The sequence below is a fragment of the Pieris napi genome, chromosome 16 (genome assembly GCF_905475465.1).
Source record: "Pieris napi chromosome 16, ilPieNapi1.2, whole genome shotgun sequence".
NCBI classification, from domain to species: Eukaryota; Metazoa; Arthropoda; class Insecta; order Lepidoptera; family Pieridae; genus Pieris; species Pieris napi.
Window position 1 is genome coordinate 2383988 of NC_062249.1, and position 21387 is coordinate 2405374.

The 21387-nt window shown below is 33.5% G+C and overlaps 2 protein-coding genes across 2 annotated transcripts; both read left to right on the forward strand.

Moving 5' to 3' along the window:
• Positions 1–215: 215 nt before the first annotated feature.
• Positions 216–11708, forward strand: LOC125057478. Its single transcript, XM_047661203.1, has 9 exons — positions 216–388; positions 1225–1338; positions 3242–3361; positions 4627–4775; positions 5443–5604; positions 6463–6569; positions 7182–7293; positions 10179–10329; positions 11437–11708. Exons 1-9 carry the CDS (start codon positions 236–238, stop codon positions 11626–11628), a joined length of 1260 nt encoding a protein of 419 aa, XP_047517159.1. The 5' UTR covers positions 216–235; the 3' UTR covers positions 11629–11708.
• Positions 11709–14220: 2512 nt separating this feature from the next.
• LOC125057550 (beta-alanine transporter) lies at positions 14221–21312 on the forward strand. Its single transcript, XM_047661317.1, has 8 exons — positions 14221–14328; positions 15679–15886; positions 16423–16618; positions 17521–17779; positions 18224–18473; positions 19053–19438; positions 20325–20503; positions 20984–21312. Exons 2-8 carry the CDS (start codon positions 15687–15689, stop codon positions 21293–21295), a joined length of 1782 nt encoding a protein of 593 aa, XP_047517273.1. The 5' UTR covers positions 14221–14328; positions 15679–15686; the 3' UTR covers positions 21296–21312.
• The last annotated feature ends 75 nt before the right edge of the window (positions 21313–21387 follow it).

Here is a 21387-nt window from a genome sequence, read left to right on the forward strand (position 1 = left end):
GAAAATGATAAAAACAAAGATTATATAATAATTATTTTAAGGTAAAAGTAATTAATAAGAAAATTTACTTTAATCATTTTAATTTAACCAAGATCCTAGTGGGACCCGTTTTGTTATTTTTGTGAGACGGGGGCCCTAATAATGTAAATAGACTTCGTATCAGTGTCATAATCGAGCTATCTTCAATTAACAAAACGTTGACATGAGTCAGTTATTGGAATTTGGAGTCTTCAAAATGATTGCCGAGATAGTGGCCGCGTGTGTGATATATTATATTTATAATCGGTTTACGGAAGACCCAAAACCGATATTTGGGATATATTCAGTGCCTGGGAAGTGGTATTATCTGAAATATGTCGTCTTTTCGTGTATATATTACATTAGAAAAGTGAGTTTAGTATAAAGCAAAATATACTATTATAGGCTTAAGTACCCGACACATTTTATTCGCTGTTATACGTCAATTCGATTTTTCATGACAGGACAAACGGACATCACCTGACGTGAAGTGATATCACCGCCCATAGACACTTAAATTGCCAGGGGCTTGCAAGTGCGTGGCCTTTGGAGAATTAGTAAGCCCTTTTCTTGAAGTACCCTTAGTCGAATTTGTAAAATAAATTAATTTTTCCATAAAACCGACAACTAGTACAATCTAAGAAATAAATTTTAAGGTTAAATGATTGTCAATTATTGTTTCATGATTACTAACATACATAGCCAAAACCGTAGATAAATTTAAAACCATATTTCTATGATTATTATCGCACAAGGCGATAAACAATTCCTAGGTTTGGTTTCCGGTGAAAGCATAATTATTTCGTGTGGGTATTATAAGTCAGTGTTATCCTCGTGGTTTCAACGTGCGAAAGTAATCCTCTCGTTTCTGGTGTCGTTGATTCGATCTCCGGCTGTGCACCAAGACTTTCTGTCTATGTGTGCATCTAACACTAGCTCGAACGACAGAAAACATCGTGAGGAAACCCGAATGTTTCAGACCCAAATAATCTATAATAATAATATAAGTAATAATTACATACTCTTATGTTTACATATTATTTAAAAATACAAATAAGTTTATTTATAATAAGGTTATAATTATCCTTACAATGTAACCATTTATTATCGTTACAATTTCGAAAACAAAAACGATAATTTATATATTACTCGTGAAATGACGTATTTTATATGAATTATATCAAAAAATTTAATTCTGCACTTCAGTACGCAAACGAATACAAAGCAGCTGGTCCGGAAGGTCGAGCTGGACAAGGTGTAAGAGCTATAGCCAACCCAGAAGATATGGAAAAGGTACAACCCTTCAGCGATCATCCCAAGGTACGTACTGTATACAAAATTTTCGTAAAATTCTTAGTCTGCACAAGCCTCTAAGATTAAGATACAAAGTCAAGACTAAGCTTTACGATTGCTGTATTGGATTTGACATAATGGAGTCATGTGTAGCGCTGTCTCAAGTCAAGTCTCGACTGCGAAGCCCTAAGGGCGCTCAGCTTCGCTAGGCATTCTACTCAAACTCAAAAATGACTTTTGTTTTTTTTTTTTTTTATATATGAGAGAATTTATTTCTTATACATTGCTTTATGATAAACTTACTTTAACTTAAACTTACTTTAATTAACTTTAACTTAATTTAATTTAATTAATAATAATAAACTTGACAATAAGCTTAACGCTATGTATTATACAGAGACTGGTGCTTGAAAAAGGTTGGGAAAACCTGTTATTACAAGTCACCAGTCCCTTGAACATAGTGTTTCAAAAAGTATTGCTAATTGCTAACAAGTCTTTAAAAACGAACGAAAATAAATAATTTATGAAATTTGTATATATAAAAAAATAAATAAAAATAAAAAAATAGTAAAAAGTAAAAGCATTTGTGAGTGTGTGTGTGTGAGTGTACGGGTCAGTGTGAGTGCGTGTGCGTGTGTGGGTGTACTAAATTGAGACTAGTGTGCGCGAGAAAAACGTTCCATTTATTAAATTAAATTAGAGGTCGTAATAGATTTTCTGTGCTTTGGTAATCAAGCGATTTGAGATATTTAGTTACTACTTTTTTACAATTGTATTTTGTGAGATGATAAATTTGAAGGTCTTTGTTAAGTTTATTGTATAAATGGGTACCTAGAAAGCAATACCAACTATGGGAAAGAGCTGTTTTGAAAAGTTGAGGAAACTATATACATATAGTTATACAAGAGCACTTATGAACGTAAACAGAAAAGATGTTAAATTGATTCTAAATTTACATTACTATCAGTTCACAAGTCAAGGACGTAGAGCGGGCAAAAAGAACTGGCAAGAAACGCTCTCTTTAATCGCTATGTTTGTATCATACAAATCGTTTGAACTGGAGCTATTCTTGTCTGACATACAATCGAAAAAGGAATGGTGCAATTACTTTCATTGTATGTAAGTGTTTATCGAGAGTGACCTATATGCGGCAATACTTTTAACATAGAAATTTAACAATACCCGCCATGTGAGGTTGTACATTCGGTTTACAACGAAGCAAAAGTGAAGAGCGAAGTACTAGTAGTAGTAGTTTACCGCTATAGAGTTTTTGCAACGATTATTGTTTTTTTTGAAGTTATACTTCTTTAGGCGCGTTATGAAAAATTGATGAAAGTGAAATTTTTCGATGCGCGCGCACCGTTTCACAAAATTAACAGAATGAGGTTGCCCACGGAAGATGCTACGGCATTGGACATAATTTAAAACAACATTCGAATAATAATAGAATTTATGTTACACTTAATGTAAGAGAATAATAATAAATATTTATTTATTTCATTTTTCAAATGTAAACTGAACTTTATCTACTATATAAAAATAAGTCAGGTTTTCCTTCCTGACGCTATAACTCCAGAACGCACCAACCGATTTCCACGGTTTTGGATTCGTTGGAAAGGTCTCGGGCTCCGTGAGGTTTATAGCAGGAATTCAGGAAAAATTGCAACAGAAAAGCGGGATCACCAAACGAAATGTTACATAAAACGAAGCCATCTGGTGGCGAAACGGAGTTCGCCGTGTTTGCTAGTTGACTATAATGACTCCTTTTCCAGTCTTTGATTATTTAATTGTAATTAATTATTTGCATGCAATCAAAAACTATTTTTAATAATGCCAAAGAAGTATAACTTCTTACGCGCGTACATAAGCGCATAACATAACATAACACGCACACCGCGGAATTATTATTGTATTTTAAATTTAACTATAGGCATTCGATGCGGTTTTCTTCATATCAGCTACTGAGGGAGGAGACAACAAAGGAATCTACGTAGCAGTAGGCAGTGAAAGACGGCCCATGGGCGTTTGTAACGGACTTTTGTACATTGGGGTAAGTTGGTCGTTTAAATGAAATATTTGTTATTTTTATGTAGTTTGCCAATTAATGTAGGTATAACGGACTTTTTTACATATTATGTAAAATATTTATTATTATATATATGTACTATCAAGTACGTTAGTAGTGCGTTAGTATTTGTGTGTTGAGTACACACAAATACTTTCACACTACAATTAGGGCTTATACAAACTTAAAAATAATATTTCGTGTTCACGGTTCAATGGTCCTGTTAACAGATTGTGTCGAATAAACCTGTGATGAACTCGGCGGATATTTCAGCAACCTTGCTGTATTAATTATATGCTAATACTATTAATATTTTAATTTGCCAGTTCCTACATAATTATATAGGAATAATAATGAAAATGGACTGGCATTTTTTTTATCCAATAGCAAGTCAGCCACAACCTGTAATTATATATGTCACCGTAAAATTGTAAAAACCGTTAGATTGTAATCTATCCCGCGAGATTGTAAACTGTCGAAAGATTGTCAACTCAACATACTGCTTGCAATTTAACGTATTATTCGGTAGTTATATGAAATTGTTGGGAAGTAAAATTAATCTGTAATTGACCAAAGAAGTTTGAATGATAACTAAGTTAGTTAGGTACAATCTACCGAATACCGATAACCGATAACCGATAGATTACAATCTAACGGTTTTTACAATTTTACGTTAACATATATATTTACTAGCTGATCCGGCAAACGTAGCTTTGCCTTGTATATCATTTATAATAAAAAAATAGGGGTTGATCGTAGAGGGTTGGAAATTTAGGGTTGTATGTATTTTTTAATGCTGTATCATAATTTTTTTTTCTAACAATTAAAAAATAATAATTTAGGGGTGGACTACCCTTATCATTTAGGGGGATGAAAAATAGATGTTGTCCGATTCTCAGACATACAAACTATGCACACAAAATTTCATGAGAATCGGTCGAGCCGTTTCGGAGGAGTTTAACTACAAACACCGCGACACGAGAATTTTATATATAAGATTATTTACGTTGTATATTCGCGGATGCTTGTCGGACCCATGCGACTTCTTCAATACAAAGAATCACCTCGTAAGTGTGTGCTGCGATATGGCTACTCTATTGTGTGGGAAATGCTTAGATTTGGCGCTGCACCTTCTTAAAATCGCATGTCATTTTCACACGTGTATGCTTTCTATAACATATTTTCATATGTATCTGATTATCGCCATTTTAACATGTTTTCATCACAATATCAAGTTTTAAAATTGTCAGTTACCAGATAAAGGCCTGCTTTGTAGTAAGAAAATTCCTGACACAGTCCTCTTTGGGGCTGAAGATGATACATTTGGTGCTGAGGGGATCAGAATAACGATGGTTGAGCCGATGAAGAAATGGAGTATTGCGTATAAAGGACAGATGTGGTATGAACGTTTTATATAGAACAAAAGTTCTTTATTCGTTTTAATTCAATTGTTACAAACATACAAATTTATATAATTATAGAACTGTAACTGTGAGATTGAAAAACTGCTATCGTCGTATTTTCATTTAAACTTTTTATAAAATTAATCGTCACAGAATTATTTAGATAGTGCTTTTATAATATGTCAAAAAAAGTTTTGATCAGCGTGTTGTGCTCAATACGCGTACAATACCTACTCCTAAATGGACTATTTTACAGTATGGAAAATGAAGCATTGTCGAAAGTATTCTGTATAAAGCGTAACGGAGTAATGTAACTGCCGTTCAGTTCCTGGGCCTACAGGGTGCTTTAAATAATAGAGCATTTTAGTTTTACTTTATATTAACTCGCGTACAACACTAGAATATAAGCGAAATAATGAAATGTTAATTGCTATGTAACGAATGTAGCCAAAATGTAGCCTGAGTGAGCAAAATGTACAGCATTGACTCGTTCAGTAATTTAATATTATTATTTTTTTAAATCCAGAAACAAAAAACGGTCGGATTACATAACATACTTGTAAATTATATGTCTTCCCATCTGAACAACTATTACGTAATAAATCGTTAGTCTTAGCAAGAAAATCACATGATTATTAATATAGTTATACCAAACTATTTCAGGTTTCAAAACGACCCGAACAAGACTGTAGAAGTCGAACTAACCGGAGAATGGACTGCTACCTACAAATACTTCGACTACGACACAGATTTGTATCCGCCCGCTGTCATCAGATCCATTGCAAGGGAAAACTGGAGTCGCGAGTATTTTGAGCGACTTAAGGAGTAAGTAGAAACTCTATAGCATATTTTTAGTATAATATACACTTTTTCTTCCGAGGCATTTTCGAATTTTTCTGTAAGAAAAGGCTAATGTTTATACAGTGAACCCCACTATAACACGGTCCTCTTATAACGCAATTTTAGTCTCTCGTATTACACGGGTATTCCTCTATATAACGCGATGATTGCACACGTTATAATTCTGTACATTTATAATGATTAGTACGCACTTATTACGTCTTAACATTTTTTCTTAATATTCGATTTAAATCCCTTTTAACGATAAAAGTTTAACGTGAATCATTTGTACATAACGCATGATATGGGGCCTTACAAGCGCGTTATGCGAGAATACTCCTACAACGCGTTTACTATAACTTGGAACTAATCTACTGTATTGATATTGAATCACGTTTTGTTACACAATATGTTGTGATGTGGATAGCTAACACATCCTCATTATTATTTATTTAATTATCTTACATATTTTTATTTAGTTTTTCATTCCTATCAATATATTCTTACGCTTTCATATAGATCCCTAACTATTTTTAAAATATTATATAGCCTTTGTTTATCAGGGATAATGTAGGATTGTAATGGTGAAAGAGTTTTTCAAATCGGTCCAATAGTTTTAGCACCTATTCCATACAAACAAACAATAAAATCTTTCCTCTTTACAAAATATAGTGTAGATTAAAAAAATAAAATTTACGATTCAAAAATTGAAGCTTTCTAACACTTTTAACACGTTCACACTTGTAACATAATATACATTTTACAAAATTTTAAAATAAACCCAAGAAATGTATGTGCTATTTGTTTGTCTTTTTCCTATATTTTATCAAAGGTTTCTTAAAGGGCCCACCAATCGCACTACGAACAATTCGGAACAATGAAATGCAACTTTACAATTGGCGATGAAAAGTACTATGTGACGATGCCGTCTTTTCGAGATCATAGTTTCGGTGAGTGCTAGTAGCAGTCGATTATTGTAACTATAAAAGTATTGTGTTAGTTTATTGTAAGTAAACCATAAATAAATGCATGTAAAGTCTTATGGATGTCGAAATAGTATTAATTTATGATTTGATGTAAATAATATATTTTAATATTCTATTATAATATAATTATATTATAATTCTAAAATATAATTAGGGCTAGGTACTTGCTTCAATATTATGTATGTTACCAAACCAAAAAAAAAACAAGTACATAATTATTTTTATTATTCTATAATTTTTTTTTTCATTTGTAGAATAAAAATTTTATTTACACAAATACAGTAACAAATAAATAAAATAATAAGTAATTCTATAATTATATTTTAATATAAAATAAATATTAAGTCCACTGCTATCATCAATTTGCAATACTCATCTCGATTACAACGTGCCTTGATTTGTTGTATATATGTTAGTTTTAGTTTAAACAAAATTCTGGGTGATAAATATTTGACATCCAAAATGTGTTTATGTCGCAAGATCTCCGGTTTAGAACATTAACCAGTAGCTAAGACGAACATTTTAAATTCATTAACAATTAACATATCTTTAATGTTAAATTTTGGTCGTTTACAGGGAAGACACGCGATTGGTCCTTGATGCACAGATACGCTTTTAACCACATTTTTGTCGAGAACGGTCTGAACTTGAGCCTCGGAGTTGTGTGCCAACCTGCAACAGCAACTAGGTATCGTTTTACATTATCTTCATGCTTTGCGCCTTGGATTATGTATCTAACTTGAACGTATCAGAAGATCGAAAACTGTTCTCAACATTATTCCACGTATACGAAGCGACAATGTTGAGATTGTTTGATTCAATCAATCAATCATAGTCTAGTCGACAAGTTGAAAATGGAACAAAATAGAGATACTGCTCTTAAAATTATGTGCGATAGCTCATTGGATCCGGAATGACGTCTAGAAAAATGTGCTAAAAGCGTGTATTAGCACATAAAAAATTGCAAAAGTTATAGACCATTAAAGATGAAAAAAAAATGGCATTTAGTTTTTTGCCAATATTTAATAAACTATTAATATTTAAGAAATTTCAAATAAAGATACTGAAAGAGGAGGAAATTTCCAATAAAAAACTCCTGACTTCCAGAACTCTATCTCCATTATTTATAATATTAATTTAACGCTGAAAATAGGTCTGCGGGTGACATTTTTAGGATTCGCGCGTGGCGTCAAAAGCGACTACGGCACATTAATTAATTTATTTAAGGTATTGAATTTTTTTTTTTAAATTTGAAAAAATTATGGTGTGTTCTGAACACTATAATTAATTTATTCCCGTTGAAAATTTTACTTAAAGTTAATTTTTCAACAAGTTAAATAATTGTTAACTAACGAAATTTTCTCGAACGACCGTCTTAATTGTAAGTGAAAAAAAATGTTTAAATAATGGTCGTAAAAATATTTCGCTTCGTAGAGCCTTTCTTACATACATACTTAACAAGATCGTGCCATAAAAGTTAAAAAAATATTTATACTTTGTTTATAACAATTTTTTTTACTTAAACAAAAACTTAAAAATCCATGTAATGATGTTAAAAAAATTTTTTTTTTCTAAATCATCATATAATCGTTTTTTTATTAATACAAGATATTTATTGATTTGCAAAAAAAAAAAAATCCCGCCATTTGTTGATAAATTTTTTTTAAACAAATTGAATAAATCAATATTTAAAAAAAAAATTTAACACAACTTTATTACATTAACAATTTTATGATTTAAAAAAAAAAAATTTCCTTAATAACAATTTTTAATTGTTTATAATCGTTTTTTTTAATTTTCTATTGTTTAAATAATTAGTTAAGAAATTTTTTTTTCTAAAAATCATAATTGACAGTCCTCTATAAAGTAACAGAAAAAAATTTTTTTTTAATCAACAATTCTATTGTTTATTAACTTACCAACAAATTCTATTGTTTATAACAATTTGGTAAGTTAACAATTAAAAATTGTTATTAAGGAAAAAAATTTTTTTTTTAAATCATAAAATTTTTAATGTAATAAAGTTGTGTTAATTTTTTTTTAAAAAAATATTGATTTAATCAATTTGTTTAAAAAAAATTTATCAACAAATGGCGGGAATTTTTTTTTTTGCAAATCAATAAATATCTTGTATTAATAAAAAAACGATTATATGATGATTTAGAAAAAAAAAATTTTTTTAACATCATTACATGGATTTTTAAGTTTTTGTTTAAGTAAAAAAATTGTTATAAACAAAGTATAAATATTTTTTTTACTTTTATGGCACGATCTTGTTAAGTATGTATGTAAGAAAGGCTCTACGAAGCGAAATATTTTTACGACCATTATTTAAACATTTTTTTTCACTTACAATTAAGACGGTCGTTCGAGAAAATTTCGTTAGTTAACAATTATTTAACTTGTTGAAAAATTAACTTTAAGTAAAATTTTCAACGGGAATAAATTAATTATAGTGTTCAGAACACACCATAATTTTTTCAAATTTAAAAAAAAAAAATCAATACCTTAAATAAATTAATTAATGTGCCGTAGTCGCTCTTGACGCCACGCGCGAATCCTAAAAATGTCACCCGCAGACCTATTTTCAGCGTTAAATTAACATTATAAATAATGGAGATAGAGTTCTGGAAGTCAGGAGTTTTTTATTGGAAATTTCCTCCTCTTTCGGTATCTTTATTTGAAATTTCTTAAATATAAATAGTTTATTAAATATTGGCAAAAAACTAAATGCCATTTTTTTTTCATCTTTAATGGTCTATAACTTTTGCAATTTTTTATGTGCTAATACACGCTTTTAGCACATTTTTCTAGACGTCATTCCGGATCCAATGAGCTATCGCACATAATTTTAAGAGCAGTATCTCTATTTTGTTCCATTTTCAACTTGTCGACTAGACTAATCAATCAAAATCATTTATTCATAGGAAACACAATGTACACTTATAAACGTCATAAAAGAAATATACATTAAATGCTTCTAATTTTACATTTACTACCAGTTCTCAAATCAAGGGCGTAGAACGGAAGAGAAGAACTGGCAATTAACTCTCTGCCACTCTTTTTAATCGCCATATTTGTTTTACACAATGTTTGTATGGAGCTGCAACCATTACACCATGTTCCATGACATCTTAAGTAATTAATAGTTAATTTATAATAATAAAATATATTAAAAACTTATTTATTAATCCTAATCAACAAATAATCAAACAATCTCAACATTGTTTTTCTGGGTCGCATGTCCTAAATGTGAATGATATGCCATGAAGGTAGCAATAGTTGTATAGGTAAAGGAAAAAACTAATAACGACTTTTGCGCATCTTCTCTTGACTTTGACTTAGATTTGATCCAACAAGGGATATTAATACACACCACTTTGCATGGAATCACAGCTCTTCCGGATTCTTTAAAAATTTGCTGTTTCACCAGGAATTGCAGCTGCGGTATCTGAGTCCGCCATTTTAATGAAGCGATAATTTTAATACTCCGTGTAGTAAAATAAAAGTCTTACAATTAATCTAATCCAATAATTAAATTAATATCAGGATATTTTTTTTTTTCATATCCAGTTTTGAACTGGGCATGGTAGGTCTGCCGAATGGGGAAGTACATCCCATAGAATGGGTTGACTTCCAGTTGTGGCAACACGGAGAAGGAGGCACTACGCCAAAGGATTACGCGTTCAGGTGTAAAGCGGGAGACACTGAGTACATGATCCAGGTATTTAAATATACCTTTGCATTGAGCAGTCACGATTTTTGTTTGTAAGTGAAATACGACCTTGAAAATCAAGTGACACTACACCACGTCATGTGATTTTTATAATAATTAGGCATGCCGAGTTTCTGACTGACTATAAGAGCGTGTTTCAAACACTCACATCGATAGAACAATCTTATAACGTCTAAGTCTTGACACAACCTCAGGGGTTTGAGTCTAATCACTTTTCGACACTCGTGACCCACTACGTGAAACCGTCACGTGACAAAACGTTAGCTAATGTCATTCCCATACAAAATCGTTAAGCATTAGTAGGTCACGATTATCGTAAAGAGTTTTTGTCTCAAGCCCCAGGGTTGAGAAATGCAGTTTGACAATGACCATAGACCACAATATAATTTTTAAAAGCAAAATGACTATCTCAAGATAACTCTTTAGTGTATACACTACAATTTCTAATGAATGTTAAAACACTACACTACTACTGCTACTTGTATATTATTTGTAGATTATCAGTAGATCTCTAGCTAACCAAAACTGTGCTGTACTCTATGGTTAAGATTCAGAAACGATACTTAGGACAATTTTTTTATTTTATTTTTTTGTTTCCCGTACATCAAATTCGATATGGATTTTGACTAGTCCATAGTTCGGGCTAAGTATTGTGTCTCACCACTTCGAATATCGAAAGCTTATTTCAAACGATGTTAAGCTTTTGACATCTACGAACAATATCAAAATTGCATACAAAAACAGGGATGGCTGTAGACCGTAATATTAGATGTATATTGTATATACAACTAGTAAACTCGGCGAACTCCGTTTCGCCACCAGATGGCTTCGTTTTATGTAACATTTCGTTTGGTGATCCCGCTTTTCCGTTGAAATTTTTCCTGAATTTTTTTATAAACCTTTTTGCTATAAACCTCATGGAGCCCGAGACCTTTCCAACGAATGCAAAACCGTGGAAATCGGTTCGTGCTTTCTGGAGTTATAGCGTCAGGAAGGAAAACCCGACTTATTTTTATATAGTAGATATACATACCCAAAAAACGTCGAGATATAATAAAGCGTCGAGTATATAATAAATTTACGTACATGTTTCAGGTTATAGTTGAATACGAGTCAGTACATTACGTGTCTCAAGACTGGGAAGCGAAGATGAACGAGAGATTCTGCAAATATATTGTTAATGGTGTTCCTGGCAGAGGCCTCTCCGAATTCCACTACCGCCATCGCGGTGGAAGACCTGTCAATGTGAACGATCCTGATTGGTTCAAAAATATGAAATCAACATAGAATTTTACATTCATACAAATGTTCAGATATGTGAAATTGTTTACTGATGGATTTTAATAAATGTGGTTTTTCATTTTGCACAATTTTTTTTCATATAAACGCGTTAGGAACTGGGGAATTATTGTGGACGCCTTTTTAGATATTATACTCGTAGTACTAGGAAATAATTAAATTGAAATTCCATCTCACACTTCATCCTTCTTAGGCAATTCATTCACGATCTCCGCCATTAAGTTGTGGAATACGCTGCCCGATTCCGTACGATTGGCTACCGCTCTATCATCTTTTAAAACTCTTCTGCATAAACATTTCTTAACCTTATCCTATCCTGATCAATCGTGACTTGTATAAATCTTATGTTTCCTTTTACATCACTATTTGCTGTCCATGTATTTGTAAGATTAGCTTTTAAGTTTTTAGTCTGTTGTTAATTTTTTTTTTTTTATTACTTTAGAGTTTAGATTACGGTACTATGTATATATATATTTTTTATATAACATTTGTTTCTGCACTTCTCGCACGAATCATGTTTCTTTTTTTTAGTTTTTTCTTTAACTAGGGTTGCCTGGAAGAGATCGCTTATTAGCGATAAGGCCGCCCGTTGCATCCCTTATAATTTTTTTTTGTATTGTGTTTGATTTATTGTTTTTTGCAACGAAGTGTTAATAAATAAAAATAAATAAATAATTAGAAAATTTTAATTTGCTTAAAATTATCATATACTAGATAACCCGGTTAACTTCGTATCACCTACATATGTATATTTCTGTATGCTTCTTGCAAATATATAATTATACTAGCAGACTCGGCAAAGCGTTGTTGTGGCTAAAGTTTTTGTTAAGGTGGGAACTGACCAAAGTTACGATGTGTAATGTAGCATTCGCATCGAGCGTGTAAGGCATCGAGCATGTTACGCTGTGTTTTAAAATCGGCGTAACATGCTCGTCAAACGTCTGTGCTCCGCTTTCACCGCCAGTGTTCACGAGATGGCCGACAGCGAGGACGCGTTGGTATCTTTGATTCTACTTAATTATTGTTTCATACAAATTAAGAAGAAGAAAAAAAACGTTACTGGAGATCAAACTTATTTAAAAACAGAGGCATATGTGGTGGTTTGTCATTGATAGCAACTTTGAAAAACCAAATGATTACTGGACAGTATAAAAACTTTGTACGCATGTCTCCGATCGATTTTGAAGAACTGTTGAATTTATTTGCTCTGGATGAGCTGGGTTCCACAACACTTCCTCTTTTCTTCCATTTTATAGAAAAATACAGAGATTTTTCGTTGTTCCACTCTATGTTTGATTGATTGACGTGTGATTACTCGCGACGCGCGTGCGCTCGGGACGACCTTTGACAAAGAGCGTACTGACCGAACCGCGTACCACTCAAAGGATTCGCCAAAAAACCGACAGCCGGGTGGAGCACTCAAAGCGAGCAACGAGCGGCTCGTTGCTCGCTGGTTTCCCCGTAACACGACGTACTGACTGCACGAATGCTCGCTGTGTAACATTACATTACATGTTACATTACACCTCGTAACGTTGGTCAGTTCCCACCTTTATTATATTACATAGTAGTAAACTATTCTAGGGAAACGTCGAACGCCAGTCATGGTTGTCATTAAATTGTAGCTAATGTGAAACGTTGGTACTTTCAACACAGCGCCATCTGTTAGAATTGTGACTGTCAAATAATAAACAATAATTTGCAATAAAATAATGTTGCCGTAGAACAATTTTTTGCAGCTGATGACCTCATCCATCTATTTGCATTTGATCCAAGACTTTTTGGCCAACCTGTATATAGATTGAAAACGTGTGATCTTTGCAAGATATTTTGTAGAGTCAGTTAATTAAAGCGTCAGAAAATAATATGAAATAAATATGATACTAGATCGTGGATTTGAAAACGTCCATTAATACATCATGTTCCACTGCTTCACTCATGTATATGCCCATTTATATTTTTTAAACAATGAACCTATTCCTGTGGCAAATTTGGCCTTGTAACGAGGGGACTTGTCCTTTCGCTGCTCAATTATACAACTAATCGAATTGACTGGACGGCCAATGAGATAATTGCGCACGCGCATAAACCTAAGGTGATCTCTGACTTGTTTTAACCGACTCTATAAATTAAATGATTCGTAATTCGCGTCTACCTTTATTCAAGTCAACCATTATTCAAATCAAGTTTTCAGTCGTTATTTGTTTTTGTTTCAATTTAAACTTCATTTATTAATAAGGAAATGTTTTTAATTTAAACACAATTATAAAGAAAGCTAATCCATCTTCTAATAAGTAGATACACTTAAATCCTGATTGCGGAAAACACTGAAGTACACGCTGGAGTTACTAGGTAAAAATATTCATATCTGTCTTATATGAATATTTTTACCTAGTATAAGACTTCTTTTTTTTTTAGAACAGCAGGGCAGGAGGCTCACCTGATGTTATGTGATGCCACCGCCCATGGACACTCTCAATGCCAGAGGGCTCGCGAGTGCGTTGCCGGCCTTTTAAGAATTAACAAAATTAACAAAAGTTGATAATTTTATGAACCGCCTGTATAGTATAGCGTAGGGTCCCTAGATGAGCCCAAATGTCCGGTCCAGTGACTAGTTGTGACCGCATCACTCAAACTGGATACGTTGGTGACGCTCTTCAATCATTATTTACAACTTTTATGACTAAGGTAAGTCCCTATATAACTAAGTACCTTAATACCTTCCTTAATATAGAAATTTCATCAAATTGAACATCGAAAAATAATGTTTTTTTTCTAACCATTACAATGGTGACTACGCAAACTTGTAACAATTTATAATCTACAATCTAAGTTATTCTGTGGTTATAAAACTTCATACAGGAAAAAGTTTAAGTTATTCTGTGCTTTGTTATCTCTTGATGTGTTTGCTTATTTTTCTCGCGTGTAGTTTCCCTACCTATATTACTTCAAACTGGCATAAAGTTAAAAAAAAAACTATTGCCAAAAAAAAAGTAATTTTGTGGTGTGCAAGCTTATCGATTTTGAGATCGCTTGAAATCGATAAAGCTGAAAGTTTCCCTCCTTTTTATTTAATCATTTTAATTGTATTTCTGAATTACCGTAACGAAGGAAATAAATAAAACGTACTATTAATGTTTGCAATAATAATTATTAGTAGTATTCGAAATTGCGTAGTTCGTAGCCATTATTGCAATCGTAGCTCTTTCCGGAGCCGCTATAGCTGGCCTAAGAATTATTGTTTTACTAATTCGGCCGTAGTATGTATATTGTATAGTCTTCTTCGATAAATGAATTATGTAAAAAACGAAGTAATGTTCAATTCGAACAATTAGATATTACGATCACTTATTTTTTTTAAATATTAGTATAGATAGTGTGCATTAAACATTCGCTGACAACGGTGAAAGAAAACATCGTGAGGAAACCGGCTTGCCTCCATTTCTTCCTTGTGTCTTTATCCTCCTGTGTAACATATATTTGTGTAGCTTATCCAAAACACAAACGCTTAGAATTAAAGAAGAAGAAAACCGTCTTGCCTTAGACCCAAAAAGTAGACCGCGTGTGTCAGGCACAGGAAGCTGAACACATACTTGCCTGTGCCATTAAATAGATACAGAAATCTAAGGGCCAGACCTAAAAAAGTTGTAACGCCACTATTTTTTTTTTTAGTAACATAACACAAGACACATTCTTGTTTCTCCGATCGAGATCGATCATTATAATTATCATATTACAATAACAACATTCCATTTGAGACCTAGATATATTTTATTGTAGTATTTTATTAATGACAATTTTTAACTATATGGAGTCTGCCACTTCCCGGTTCTCAAGGATAGAACCTTTTTTTTTTATTTATTTATTTATTTACACTTCGTTGCAAAAAACAAATAATGAAACACAATACAAAAAACCTACTTTTATCGAAAAAACTTGCAATTCAAATTGCGATATTCTTTTTTTATGTGCAGCGCAGATAAAGATGCTCTTTTGATAAATATTTGAGTATTATATTAAGTTGAATTCCTACTATAGGATCAGCAATGGACTTTGACGCGATTTTAGAAGATGTTGGTGAATTTGGCCGTTTTCAAAAGCTCGTGATCTATTTCATCCTCCTCCCAGCCGTCATACCATGTGGGTTTCATGCGTATTCGCAGCTGTTTATGGCTGGGGATGTCAATCATTGGTGTAAAGTACCAGATTTGGAGGGGCTAGATGTGGAACTTACTAAGAATTTCAGGTTTGGTACAACGTAGTCTTTAAACTGATTTTTAAATAACTAATTAAATATTTTTTTATTTTTGGTTAATAAAACAAACATTTGTTTTCCTTATTAGGAACAACATATAATTTTAAATATTAACTTGATATTAATAAATTAATATTTACATAATAGAATTATAAAAAACAAACCAGAAACAAATAGAAGGACCTATTCAATTAATTTATTTTATTTTATATACGAAATAAGTATAAATTAAAAAAAGTGTATCCGCGTTAGAAGTTATTCTTCTTTGGCGTAACAAGATAAAAACGTTTTCAAAATTTTTATCTTTCACCTTATTCTACGTTTGTCGAAAAAACGACACTAACAATAGAAAAAAATTACTCTCATCGTATAACTTTAAAAAACTAAAATGTTGACTAAGTTCAGGGTATGTGTTTTTTTGTGACGGCATGCGCGCGCATCTTAAAAATTTACTCTCATGTTTCCCTAACGCCCCAAAAGAAGTATAACTTTAAAAACCAGCGGCTATTAACAGCAATATTTTTTAGTATCCCACAGGAGCGTCGCAACGGTATCCAGGATTATTCACAATGTAACATGTACGACATTAACTACACCGATATCCTCTCGCGGTACTCCACAATTGAGGAGGCTTTGATGTCAGAAGGTCCTGTTGATATCGTGCCATGTAAAAATGGATGGGTGTATGAAGACACCGTATACCAGAGTACCGTAGTTACAGAGGTAGGTCAAGAACAAGAGAAAGTAAACTCTTTTCCGAAAACAGTCACCTATGGAAGTTTACGTTCTAAGGTCGATTTCAGTTAATTAAATTAATAATCATTTAATTGTCTGATGTAGTCTGTATATTTATAATCGTGTAAATTTTTTTTAAATGATACGAGCCAACGAGCCTACAAAAGCGGAGGCATCGCAACCCATGGACACATTTTAGTGGGTACATTGCCGGCCTGTGAGGTAGGATACACTCTTTTTAAGAGTATTTTATTTAAACAATTGGAGGTCGTTTCTCCCAGGAAAGACCCCCATCGCGAGTCGATTCCACAGTTCGCTAGTTCGCAAAAGAAAACGTCTTGTGAAACGGATACGTGTCGAAAATCGACGATTTCACTTCGATAGATTACAATCTACCGAATAATAATAGGTACGTTAAATTGTAAGCAGTACGTTGAGGTTCACAATCTTTCGACAGTTCACAATCTCGCGAGATAGATTACAATCTAGCGGTGTTTACAATTTTACGGTGACATATATAAAGCTATCGTGTCACAATGTTCGTTCCCATACTCCTCCCAAACGGCTCGACTGATTCTTGTGCAATTTTTACGCATATTCAGTAAGTCTGAGAATCGGCTACTATCTATATTTCAAACCCCTAAGTGATAAGGGTTGTTCACCCCAAAAAACTTTTTTTTAGACAAATTTTTTTGTTTTTATTTTTTCAGTCAGCATACAAAAATACATACAACCCTTAATTTTTACCCCTATTTTTTTATTATTGTACATAGTTTTATTGAACTAAAAATATGTTTCCTAGAAATAATATACATGGCAAAACGGGTTGCCGGGTCAGCTAGTTTAATTATAATAATGTATTAGCTAATATAGTGACATATTATTTTCAGTGGGACCTTGTCTGTGACAAGGACTTCTTGCCAACTCTGGGACTAGTACTTCTCGCTGTAGGCGGTATTATTGGAAATTACATATTCGGCTACCTGCAAGACACCTTTGGACGCAAGCCCTCCTTCTTTATCTATCTTTTAATCGAGTGCATATTTGGAGTGGCTACAGCATTCGCTCAGAACTATTATATTTGGCTTATCTTCAGATTTGGTGTTGGGTTTACGGTACCAGCTATTATGGCGACTCCATACGTTTTGGGTTTGTTAATATTCATTCTAGTTACATAAAATATAAGTTACCTGTACTTAAATGTACTTTACTACTAATGTTCTTGTAACTCACTAACACTCTTAAACAACACTTTCTCAACCTGTCCTATGCTAAAGAGGAAAATATTCTTATTGTGCAACAGTAGTTTCATTATAAAGTGTTCTGTAGAAATTATTATGCCCACGACACTTGGAATCCTAGTGTGGGGGCTAGTGCACTTCTTTTAAACTAAACATCGTTTTTTATTATGTTTAATAAAGTTTTTTTCTGTCTTCTCTTTTCTATCTAAAAATAGGGAAAGGTGAGAATGGATTCAGTATAATATCGGATAATAAAAATTACATTTTAATGATACATTTATGTTTTTATAACTTTAAATAATTCAAATTGTTAACAAAAGATTGTAATATAATAAAAAGAGGCTTTTTTTAGCCATCGAACTTGTTGGACCTCGATCCCGGACACTCTGCACTATTCTCTCAAACATCGCCTATTCCATGGGCTTAATCCTCCTGGCTGGCGTGGTCTACTTAGTGAGGGACTGGCGTTATTTGGCTTTAGCTACGACATTGCCCTTCGTCTGCTTCTTTTTATACATCTGGCTTATGCCCGAAAGTCCTAGATGGTTACTCGCTAGAGGACAATTTGAAAAGGCCGAAGTTATTTTGAAGAAAATGGCTCGGTATGTATTGACATTCTTTGATTTATTAAGTATCTATGCTTCACTGCCCCAATGCATATTATAGCATTGTAACTAATGCCCTATTTAAATTAAATTACACGGAACGTAGCAGTGCGAACGAGTTGCTGTATCAAGCACAGGACAGGACAAGACCCGCTTCACGAGAATGGAGGCTAGCCTCTAGTAGGGGAAGAAGAAAACACATATTAGAGTTAATGACAAACAATTGAGCGTCTCTTAAGGCAATTTCTGCCGCGCACCACCACTATGTGGAACCAGCTGCCCACTGAAGTATTCCCGAACCAATTCCACTTAGGGTCCTTCAAGAAAAGAGCGTACCAATTCTTAACAGGCCGGCAGCGCGCTTGCTAGCCTTCTGGCAGTGCGAGCGTCCATGGACGGCTCTTACTGCCAGAAGATGCTAATCACTTAATCAGGTGAGCCTCCTGCCCGTCTGCCTTCTGTAACATAAAAAAATGATTAGGGTTCACGCATAAATCTTCTATATCCTATAAATATGATGTGTCCCCAAATATACGAGCGTATTTAAGCTGTTAAAATACAAAATTTGTCTTTCAGAATAAACGGAAAGTCCCTCCCCAAGAACTACATGGTCCACCTTCGCCGCAAATACGAATCAGACAAACTGCAACAAGATCTCGAAAAAGAGAAGTTGCGAACCTATGGCATTTTCGATTTATTCCGAACACCAAATATGAGGAAGAAAACCATAATCATCACTTTCATTTGGTTCACAAACACAAGTGTTTACGTCGGATTATCGTATTATGCGCCTGTGTTGGGTGGTGATGAGTTCTTGAATTTCTTCTTGGCTGGCGTTGTTGAGTTACCTACTTATCTGTTTTTGTGGCCTTGTATGGAGAGACTTGGGAGGCGCTGGACCCTTTGTATGAGTATGGTGGTGGGTGGAGTTGCGTGTTTGACTACGTTTTTGGTACAACATGGTAGGTAACATACTTTAGGGCCTACAAATCACTATCGCTAAGTAAATTTACAACTTCTTGAGGCCTCGGTCCGGTCCGGCCTGTCTGTGGTCGAGGATCCTCGCTTTATATCGGAGGAAGATCAGCACCTTACTTCCTCCACCAGCATTGTATCAAGGACTTTATTTAGTTTAACGTATTTTCTTTAGTTCTATTAAAAAAAATATTTTTAAATTATCAAATATGGGCTGTGGTTAAACAACGTGCAGAATTCCTCGGAGCAGTGACGTCGCTCCGTGAAGCCTGCGAAGGAGACTTCTATGCTTCTGGCAGGAGCTACGCTGGCGTAGTTAGCCAGGACTTTACGCACGACGGACCGAGTACGAGTCAAAGTGCGGAAACGGATTCCACCACCTATACCATTATCAAATATTTTTAAAGTACAGCCCTGCGATTCTGTAACTCACTTTTCGAACTCACTCAGCGGTTTTCGCATCGGCGGTCGCTCTCAAATCAGTTGTGAAGAAGTAATTTTATGATTTGGCACTCTGAAAAGGTGGGAGCTTGTAGTTTATTGTTTATCAGAATGCCAAATCATAAAATGACTGCTTCACAACTGATTTGAGAGCGACCGCCGACGCGAAAACCGCTGTGTGAGTTCGAAAAGTGAGTTACAGAATCGCAGGGCTGACGTTGAAATTCATTATACATAATACAGATTTAAAACTAAATGGACCTACCATGGCAGAGTTAATTTATTTAATTATCTACAACTTAATTTAAACAATTTTTTTAATGTTAATTGCACCAACAAATATATTTACCATAAGTTAGCAACAAGTGTGTTAGACAACTAAATATAATCTGAAAGAAGGACCTACGTCAATTATCCTCTTTCTGTTTACAGAAACCAATGTTACTCTGGCGTTATACTGCGTGGGAAAGATGGGAATTTCATCATCTTTCGTAGTCTTACCCTTGATGGCGTCTGAATTGTATCCAACTGTTGTAAGGGGATTGGGAATGAGCTTAAGTTCAGTTTTGGGCATGCTGGGCCCTATTTTTATACCTCTAGTAAATTATTTGGTAAGGGAAAGTTTCCAAATTAAACAATGAATCCTATAAATGAACTAAAATGCATTGTTATATGACATTTTTTGATGTGATGATATTATTAATGTAAAAATTGTTAAAATAATACTTGTAAATCTAAGCGGCTCTATAGAAATGTTTCAAAAGATTTTAATTTTTAACTGATGTCGAAACAATTAAAAATACTTCATTTTTTTCAATTTCAATAATTGGTTTAAGTAGTATAAGTAGGATGTAGGAATCCAGTTACTTTAAAATTTTCTTTATTTTTACCAATTTCGAAGTCTCTGAACTTAGAACTGCCTCAGCTAACTTTGTAAGACCTCAATTCTCGGCAACAAGGATATTTTACTATTGTTTGAACCAACAGGATGCCTAAAAATATCAACTAAATAGACGCAGACAAGTGTTCACTTCGTACCCCTAGAAGCGTCTCTAATCTTTACTTTCGTTAACTTTTTTTTATTTTTTAAGGGCTCCGATATTATGGTACTACCATTAATCATAATGGGCGCGTTGCTAGTCGCTGGTGGCATAGCCAGTTTACTTCTACCAGAAACTTTGAATCAACATCTTCCTCAAACATTAGAAGATGGCGAGAAGATGGGTCTAGACACCGATTTTTGCTGCAGCCCGCCAGTCAAAGAGCCTAAAAACGAATCTGATGAAAGAACGTGTAAAAACTGCAGTGCGTTATGTTCCTGTCAGATGATAAGCATGCCTTTAGTGGAAAATGTTAGCCCTGAAAAGGATTTAGACGCTGTTGAATTTATTTTAGTAAAATAATAATCTCATTTCATTTATTTTTTTATTTATTTAAAACGCTTGATTGAAAGAGTGGTAATTACATTACTATCAATGACACAGTTTACACCGAT

Excerpts from the sequence above, each read along its gene's own strand:
- LOC125057478 (XM_047661203.1), top strand. The coding sequence starts at position 236 with ATGATTGCCGAGATAGTGGCCGCGTGTGTGATATATTATATTTATAAT. Across the intron at positions 1,339-3,241 it reads CCTTCAGCGATCATCCCAAG|GCATTCGATGCGGTTTTCTT; the intron begins GTACGTACTGTA and ends ATTTAACTATAG. Across the intron at positions 5,605-6,462 it reads TATTTTGAGCGACTTAAGGA|GGCCCACCAATCGCACTACG; the intron begins GTAAGTAGAAAC and ends GGTTTCTTAAAG.
- LOC125057550 (XM_047661317.1), top strand. The coding sequence starts at position 15,687 with ATGGACTTTGACGCGATTTTAGAAGATGTTGGTGAATTTGGCCGTTTT. Across the intron at positions 16,619-17,520 it reads AGAGTACCGTAGTTACAGAG|TGGGACCTTGTCTGTGACAA; the intron begins GTAGGTCAAGAA and ends TATTATTTTCAG. Across the intron at positions 17,780-18,223 it reads GGCGACTCCATACGTTTTGG|CCATCGAACTTGTTGGACCT; the intron begins GTTTGTTAATAT and ends GGCTTTTTTTAG.